We start from the raw sequence: 9,330 nt of genomic DNA, 5'->3' as shown, positions 1-9,330 counted from the left end.
AATGTGAGGTTGACGTCATGACCTCACCTACTACCATCGCAGATTCTAGTTGTATGGTACGTACAGATCAATCTCCGTGACTTGGCGGGGGTGGACAGTTGTGCGGAGCGCTTGGAACACAGTAAAACACAACCGACCCACTCAAAGGACCAAAAACCTGGGGTAGAGTGTCGAGCAAAACATGATATAAGACATTGTTTCGAAGCTCAAATAGTTTCCCGGCACCGCCAAGCGTAGCACAGAATTGTCCTGCCCCTCAAGGGCTAATTGATGGCATAATCCTTAATAGATATTTCTTAGCTAAAGGTTAGGGCAATTGCTCAATTTCGATACGAAATTGAAAATGGAATCTTTAACCGGTTTTTTTGACATAATTTAGCTGGCACCTTGCGACCTTTCAGTTCCTTGGTCAGAAGGCCCCATACGAGGGGAATGCAGACTAGGGTTAGCCAGCTGAACCACTGAATGAAACTATAAATGGCCATCGTGATAGGATAGGGAGTAGCGGTCGAAACCGTTGGAAATGTTGTGTGGAATGGCAATGATCGGAGCCGAGGTTTCACAGAACTGGATGGATCGAAGGAGGGGGGGGGACCGGATGTGACAAGTATGATAATGATATGATACAAAGAGTGTAGAGTCAAACCTGATGAGGGTTGTGAGAGAGGGTAAGGGGGAAGGAGACGAAACGAATACACAAGCAAAAGCCCTCAACGCCCGCATCCTTTTGTGTGTAGTGGCAGACGTATGTTCAACAGAGATCGGCTAGTGTTCGAAAGTTGTCCCCTGAGGAAAGGCGTTTTCATGGTGCCTTACCTGGTGGCACGTCCCGGCACATGCATGGCAGCGTCGTGCTCGGAGTTGGTTATTGCGGGAGGAGAATTACTCTGCCCTGTTAACATGGGATGGTAATTTCAAGCCCAATTGGAGTAATCATGGTTTTTAACGCAAGTATGAATATATACAAGCATATGCGGGATGTCCGGCCAGTCTCTACCCTGCGCCCATGAGGGGTAAGCCCAACCGTCAATAGCTATCCGCTCTGACCACCGGAACATCTTCCAGAGAAAGTGGGATAAAAAGTGACCAGAATTGAGTCAGTGAAACTGCCATCAGGAAATCCTGCTTCTATGACTTGAATTCGTGAGCTAATTGAGGAACTTGTGCCCCAGTGCATTCATAAAACATCACTCGGGGAAGGCAGTAGGGCGAGGACTTCGCAGTCTACAGCCTTCCCAAACCTAATTTAAGAGTGCATTTGAGTTCTCCAATCCGGGCTGAGAAGCTGTCATGATAGAGTTGCCGTATCCAATGATTCTATAGGATACATTACCCTGGGACAGGATATTCTGTATCCTGGCGGTAAAGCTCAACTAGGATCGTATATTTAGCATGTGTCCTCTCCAATAAAATATCTTAAATTGCGAAACGGAGATCTGCAGATGTTGTGGATATGCCCCAACATAACATACCGCCTATAGACCAAGCCACCTAGGACCACACAACAATCCCATATCGACACCCTAAGGCTGTGTGACTAGGTTTTCCCGAGGTGATTCAGTTCTTTTCGGGGCCCAGTAGGTTGGTCCTATCAGACGAAACTTTCAGCGCGTTGTAACATATCAAGTCAGCGAAAATCATACAAGACCTCAGGATGTCGCCGAGAGAGGATAATAGGCAAAGAGAGACCGAAGGAGGGGTACAATACCAACTTTCGGTGACCTCCGGCCCCCCTGCCCATGTCTAGTAACCCTAAAAATTCAAGACATTCCCCCAGAAAGTACTTGCACCGTACCAGTATCCTGGAATGCCGGTACCTGTACTTCACCCGCTTCGTTCCGTCCCGGTTTCCAGTCGCCAAGAGAATAACAACGGCAAAAGCCTCCTCTTTCGCACAGGACCATGACTTTTATTGTTCCTTACTATTTTCGGGAAATTCCCCTCCATAGTGATGGTCTGGAGAAATTTTTCGGAGGAATAGCGGGCGGGGTTAGGAACTATTTTGTCCCCCTTCCTTGGTTCAAGCATTGGTCTCGTGTGATGATACATGTCAGCTGGTTGACAGCGCAGCGGAGCCAGGGTTACAGTATTATCAAAACCTGTTCTGTTCGTATTAGACTCCCGCAGTACTCGTACTGGTATGATACCTAGTTTGGGAAGTTTGGTACAGCATCGTACTCGTAGGGCGTGCGCGCGTGGCATGGTCCACCGGTTGCCGAGACAAAAAAAGCCACTGACTTTGGCAACCCCCATGATCCTCTGAAACACCCGAGAACCAAGATTCTTCAGTTCCATCCGCTCTCTTGAAAATGGGGAATTATTTCTCTATCGGGTACCGGGACCAGTTTGTTCGGATACAGATCTCATGGCTTCATCATACTCCGGCTCCAAAGCGATGGTTTCTACGGGGATTTTGACGTCAGATTGTTCCGCAGCTGAGCCTCAATCTTAGAGTCACGCTTAGTGAGAATATAGTGACACTCTTTTCGCAAGGAGTAGTCATTTTTCCAAGCGTACTAAGTATTGGTGGAAATCGCAGCGGTAGCGGTAGTGGCCTCGTCCCCATTGACGTGGTGGTGAATTTTGAGTGAGAGGAGGCTTGCAGTGGACATTTCGCACTTTTGTTAAGAGATCTTCATCGCGAGGCGCAACTAGGGGGCAACGGTAGCTAATGTTTTTCGGGGTCCCCCTGATTGAATGACTATGGAGCGCCCCATCAACAATTGAGCTCCGTAAATCATCGGGTTGGCGCCCTGGAGATAGGCTACCGCGGGATGTTTTAACAGAACACCTGATATTTCCGATAGGTTCAGTGGCAAAGTGTCTGATCTGGAGATCTGCTCCTCAGAGCGGTTGCACTGCAGCGGCCACGATCAATAAGCGAGTTATCATATTACGTATGGAGTAAGCGAGTCTCTTGGCAACAGTCATACAAGGCTACACTGCTCAAGTTCAAGTAAGGCAGACTCGCAAAAGTTCTTGAGTGGGAAAATTGCAGAAAGACACATTTGCGAATGGTAGGCTTGCCACGCCTACCTGATGTATCGCTACCGGTATGCTACCTACTTGTATCGAACTTATGTTTCAGGCACGAGCCCAGGGGGAGGGACAGGGCTGGTTAGGTGTTTCGGGTTTGCGTGGGGTGAGGGCCCCCCGCTTGCTTATTGGTACCCCATTTATTACCGCTCTTGATGAAGACAAGCAGAAGAATACCGACACTGAGGCGAATTGATATCGTTTTGTGGGGCTAGGAGCACTACTGCATAGGTTGCATGTTTCCTGGCTTTTGGGAGTGCGCGGTTTTGATCACGGGGAGTTGAGCCCCCGCAAAAGATCCTGACTTGCGTGCCCTATGACTAAACTTCAGCAAAGATCTCGAAGGCATCAGGCCCAACACCGGAAATATGTCTAATGGAAGCTAAAGCTTTCGGCAAGCGGGTTCAAGGCCCAGAACAGGTGCTGAGGGGTCGGGAAAATAGTACGTATGAGACCCATTGCAGTTTTATTTTATGATATTTCGCCACCAGAACTTCCTGGTTTAGTGTTAGGGTGTGGGTAAACTTTCTGAGGATTCTATCCACTTTTCCCACGCCCGAACTTCCCACTCGTTCAGTCGCCAATGCCTTATGGTAGTTTTCAGACGAGAGCTACATACCAAGGTGGTATGAATTTATGTACCACGAGCATTCCTACAGCATATTTGACAAGGAGTACCGCATGCAGTTGTGCCTGGCTCCCCGCCTCTTTACAAAAGCCATGAGGGTACCTTGGAACACGACCAAGAAGATCGCCCCTATATTACGGGGGGAATTTTTGTGTTCAATTTCCATCTTTCGCCGGGAAGAGGAGAATTCGGTAGATTCAGACGGAGTCCGGTCCCAACTTAATGCAATATGCTGATTCGGAGAAGCTGCAAGGCAACTCTCCCGCTGTCTGAACTGATGGAATATGTCGATTCGGGGAAGCTGCAAGGCAAACTCTCCCGCTGTGTCAACTGATGAAGAGCCAATTATACATAGATCCCAGCCACCCCGAGTACTGTAAAATCTGTTGAAATCCACCATCTCCGCTCTGACGAAGCGCCAGCTCGGGAGTGACCGGACATGGTGGATTTCAAGAGACTTTACGGTATGTGATGATTATATCGCGTTGGACGGGTCTGGATTGCATATTTCCTGCCTAGGGCTACTATGGTCCTTTCGAGCGCAAGGATGAGCGCTGGCCCCTCAAAACTAAACAAAGAATGCGGTGAGCATCGGTTTCTCGGTACGGCACAGATTCCGCGAGTGAGAAAAGGTGATGTTGTTGACGATGTGGTAATCAGGCCTTGCTACTACCGCTAGTGTGCCAATGCCACGCATCCAGTAGTCTAAAGGAGTTACAAGGGTTTTCGTGAAACGCCTCCCCAACATTGCTTAAGTTATGCGATGGGGATACTTTCGGAGAGTTCGCTATTTCTACCGGGGGGGGGGGGGGAGTACCCCCATCAAGCATGCATTTGCAACCACTTCCAACTCTGCTCGAGTAGCCTGAAGGTGCATTTGCTAATGACTCTCATTTGCTCACTCTGTGTCGGATCCAAATCCCGGAAACTTGCGCTATCCCCCAAGGCGAGGCGGGCCTCGCCTTAGCAGAGACTTTGGAATTACCACGAGGATTTGATTTCCAATGATGGCAGTAAGCTCTAGCGCTAAGCGTATGTCATTGTTTTTCTTTCGCTATTAATGCTATTGGCGGTGCGGCTTGTGTTCTACGGTTGTGTGCATTCTGCCCTTTGTACCTGCATTTCGGGCTCTCCCTAGTGGTCGGCTGTGCGTCCGCAGGGCTGCATGATGCTCATGTAGCAGTGAGCGGTCGGGCTGGGATGGAAGAGAGAAAAGTAGGGAAAGTGAATATCGCAAACGAATGAGCGGCTACATACCATGCGGCTTACACCCGCAACGAGAAAACGCTCAGCGATCGCGCGACCTGGCCAGGGATCCTGATTTTGAAGACCTCCGAGCTTTTCGCTAAGCAAGCTTTGCCGATGGTAAGTCTCAGATGAAGCTTCAATACAGCTACCGGTGACGATCTTCAGCAGTGCCTGGAATTTTGTAGGGGTTTTCGCTAGGATCCGGGGTCTAATATGAGCCAGGCTATGATAGGCGATTTGTGAACTTTAATGGTGTGAAGGCCGTGATTTTAGGCCTAGACCCTCGCGACATCATTCTCTAGTAATAGCGGCCATGTGCAGGGATGAGTGAATCTGACTGCGACAACAGGTAAGAGACCGGATTAAATCGCTCGGAAAAAAGCTGTTCCAGCCAGCTGCGGTATCCTCTTGAGTTTGCGATAGTTACTTACAGTAGACTGCAGTGCCCGCAAGCAACTAAGGACATGATACTTTTTCCATCCGGAACAGAAAGGCCCAACAGTTTTCAGAAATGTGGCCGCTTAGAATGTTAATTTCTGTCTGTAGGGGGGAGTTGTGCTTTAGTTGCACCGTTATAATACTAGTAGACACACCAAAGATGTACAGTACTGTACTGTACAGTACTTAGGGTGAGATTAAATTCCCATAAGCGGCAACTCGCGACAGTGAACTCCTACACCATAGCCATGTCTCCAAAGACTGTAAAAATAAGAAAAAAGAGGCTTCCCGGGGTTGGAGAGACCCAAATAAACTCATTAGACAGATCTCGCAGTTTTTCCGTTCATGTGGATTGTTGATGTCGGTGCATGTTTGGTAGCGGCATGTGGACATTTCCGCTCACCCCAAGTACCGTATCTCCTGGGCTCTGGAAAGAGGGAGGATTTTGTGCCACCCCCATGGGTCTCGAAGACATGGGTTAATAAGCACCATGGCTAAATTTAATATTAGCTATATGATTGTACCTACGCACATCATCACCGAGGAATACTGAGAGAGGTTAGCTTTAGTAACCTCTGTCTTAGATACTGACGGGGGTGGCTAAAATTTCCCACCGTTTCAATAGACCATGAAGTACCGTACAAGTAAACCTGAATGTTATAGCCTAAAACCGATTATTTTATGAAACTACGCTGGTTTGTTCTGTTGCTTGGGGAGAACGATGGGCTGGTAACCGGCCCGTGGCGCCGGCGATTGGGATCACCAAAGATCTGTGGCTCAGCCGCCAGAATGCCTTGGGCCCGACCGGATTCAGAAATTCGCCTCACCTAAACTTGCCAACCGCACTATACCATTCCGGTCCAAGACCTGATACCTACAAAGCTGAGTTCCACCCCCCCCCCACCGACCAACTCCACCCATGCGGAGAGACCGCTTCTGGCTTGGGAAACATGCTTCTCGAGTACTTTGGCGTTTCTCCTGGTACCTTGCAGAACAGATGAGAGATCGGTTTTTCTCCACGCGAGAAACAAGCATGGAGCAGTTTCCATTCCTGGTTCGCGGGTGCTTTCCAGCCCAATCTGACCCAGACCTCTGGCATTTCTTTTCCCACAGGGAGCTGAGACCACGCATAGCTGATCCTAAGAACAGCTGAGCGTTACCATACTCTAGCCAACCATTGGCGACTACCGGCACCATGGGAAACCCCCCATCGGCTTTCTTCCTTGCAACCTATGCATGCCCCACCACCCGATCACTTTCTACGCTTTGCACTTGCATGCCCGCTTCTTTGCGGGTACGGACTGGTGACATGGAGGCCACCAGGGCGCAACGTGACTGCATCCCACCTTTGCCCTCCTCCCCTCCCACTCCCCTCAGTCACCCTCGCATAGCTTCCCTACGTCCCTACTTTCCCTACACAACCAAAACTGGCCCGGGGAAAAACTTACCGATGACTGCTGTGTGGAGCCCGCGATGACTACATTGCGATTTTTTTTTTTTTGCGAGGTAGGCTGTGCGAGTTCTGGGACTTTGCACCTCAACTTGTTTGGGATCGAGCAGATGCATGTCCTGTCCAGATCATTCAGTGCACGTTCCACCTCCCAAGACCGATTTCCATAGTATGCCGAGCTCTGCAAGTGGCTTTTTGGTGTATATAATGCTCGTGGTTTCGCCGCCATTGTGCTCACCTCGTTCTTCGCCGCACACCAATCTACATTCGCTACATTCGAAAAGCATTTAACTTCTACTCCCTCAAATACATTCGATTCACTCATTCATCGTCCTTCTATACAGCTTCTACTACCACTTTTACTCTTTCTAATTCCCTTTCCTTCAGGAATCGCATACACCAGGCGATACTTGGAGCAGATATTCAATTGCAGTCGCTCACACTCAGTGATTCTTTACCTACCTCTACCTAATTTTTACCTTCTTTAAACTTCAAGCACTTTTTTTTAAAAAAAACACCCTTCAATATGTGCATGAGAGTTGTCGAACGCTATGCTGTGTGCAAGTGCGTCTACTACACCCATGGTATCGATCAGTGCTCCGCATATGGTCGCCGCGGCCACTCCGTTCAGGACAAGACCGTCCTTGTCGGTCATACCTGCCCCGATCATTCGGGCGCCAATTGGGCCACTGGCCCCGCTCCCAACTATGGAGGTTTCCCGGGAAGCAGCAGTACCGGCGGTTTTGGCGGTTCGGGAGAATCCGGCCGCTACAACGTTCACTGGCGGTAAACCCGCATTCAATTCGACAAGTTATCCGGCGGTCCGGCTGGGAAGGATCTCCTCAACTGAATTTTCTTGAATTGGCATTTGGGGATACGGAAGGTGGAGGGGGTGGGATGGTAGAGGAATGGGCTGGGGGAGGGTAATGGAAGTGAACGGAGAACATGAGCACCATACCGGTATAAAGAGAGGAGAGAACGCGGGGGGACATTGACGAGCCGAAGATCCGAATTCCGACATGGTTTTTTTATTTTTCACGCATCAGTCGAAATCCGTGGAAATATCTTATTGCGGTTTCGATTTGTTCGAGCGGTTTACGATTCACGCGGGACGCGGAAAACTTGTTTCTTCATAGCGTGGGAATGTTTTACGCAAACGTTTACGAGGCATTTTTCGATACACGATTGAATGGGAAATGACATGGGTTTCTTGGTTTTCCTTGTTATCATTTTATTTTTATTTTTATTTTCACCCTCTAATGGATACTAGTAGGGCAAAAATTGGAGCTGTCGGAGTCTTTGGTTGGGGAGTTTTTCTTCTTTCATTCTTTCTGGTTGATCGCTACTTTGCATCTCTCCTTTGTCTTCTTTTCATAACTTTGTTATACCACAGGACTTTTTTTTTATTTTTTTTTTATTTTTTTCACTTTAAGGTGTTAGTGCGTTAGTCAGGGATTATTTTATTTATGCCTACCTCACGGTTCGGGGGGGGGTCTCATTTTTATTTGTGGAAACCGAGTGAACTGCCTCCTCCCAAGCATTCTTTTTGCGGAAAAAAAGGGCTGTGATTATCTATCATATTATTATTATCCCGAACCGTAGCCGTCACGGGCAGAGGAACGGGTGTGGGGGTGAGGGGCCTTCAACAGTACAAAACCCGGGTCACCAGCTCTTTGTTTTTTCTAGAGGGGGAGAGAGTGGGGGTGTGAAAGGATACCGGTACCGGTGCCGGTACATACTTGTATTATCCTATGACCTCAAGGCTTATGAGGCATCATCATCACAAAGAAATCTAATGTCTCGGATAACCGGTAAATTTTTTTTGTCCCCATCTGAAACCTGGTGGGGGGGGGGGGGCTGCCTATGATGCCTACCTATGATAACCAAGTTCCGGAAGGCCACGACAGCACAATAGCTGTACCTGTACTGTACTCGTACCGGTACTGTACTGTGCCATATGTCTTGGGAGAGGCCGATTAGTGGAGAGAAAAAGAAAGGAAAAAGAGGCGAAACGCTTATTAGCATTAGCCCGTCGCTAAATCTATCTCAAGTTCTCAACTCGTACGAGTACTGTACACGTTCTATTATGGTACTTGTATGATATTATGATAATGACAGTCAGGAAAGGAAGCGATAGGGTTCTGACAGTTGTATGATAGAATATAATACCGGTAAAGTTGCAAAGTTCTCAAAGTATCCTCTCTCTCTCTCTGCGTGTGTGTGTCGTCTCTCTCGGGATATAAAATTCTGAGACAGAAGGTACAGTACGCTAAGGCAATTACATAAATTATCATAACTAGGCAACCAGTCAACGTACCGAGTGAGTGAGTGAGTGAGTGAGTGGCAGGGCACTCACCAACTCGAAAGAGAAAAAAAGAAAAAAAACCATTACAAAGTATGATAAGTGAGATCTTTTCCTCTTGAAATGTTGAGTTATCATTCTTCCAAGAATATCGTACAGTTATGCGAGAGTTTGATTGGGGGGGGGGGGGGCAAGTCGTCAACCATCACAAGTTATCATATTATCATA

At 48.2% G+C, this 9,330-nt stretch overlaps 1 protein-coding gene; it reads left to right on the top strand.

Moving 5' to 3' along the window:
* The first annotated feature begins 6,669 nt into the window (after window positions 1-6,669).
* GSTUM_00007143001 (uncharacterized protein) lies at window positions 6,670-8,425 on the top strand. XM_052355781.1 has 1 exon: window positions 6,670-8,425. The coding sequence occupies exon 1, from the start codon at window positions 7,327-7,329 to the stop codon at window positions 7,588-7,590; it is 264 nt and encodes an 87-aa protein (XP_052211748.1). The 5' UTR covers window positions 6,670-7,326; the 3' UTR covers window positions 7,591-8,425.
* Window positions 8,426-9,330: the final 905 nt, after the last annotated feature.

Source organism: Tuber melanosporum (assembly GCF_000151645.1).
Source record: "Tuber melanosporum whole genome shotgun sequence assembly, scaffold_32, strain Mel28".
NCBI lineage: Eukaryota > Fungi > Ascomycota > Pezizomycetes > Pezizales > Tuberaceae > Tuber > Tuber melanosporum.
Note: the sequence above shows the minus strand (reverse complement) of the source record. Positions and strands in the feature narration are given on the sequence as shown.

Coding starts and splice junctions, on each gene's coding strand:
- GSTUM_00007143001 (XM_052355781.1), top strand. CDS start 7,327: ATGTGCATGAGAGTTGTCGAACGCTATGCTGTGTGCAAGTGCGTCTAC.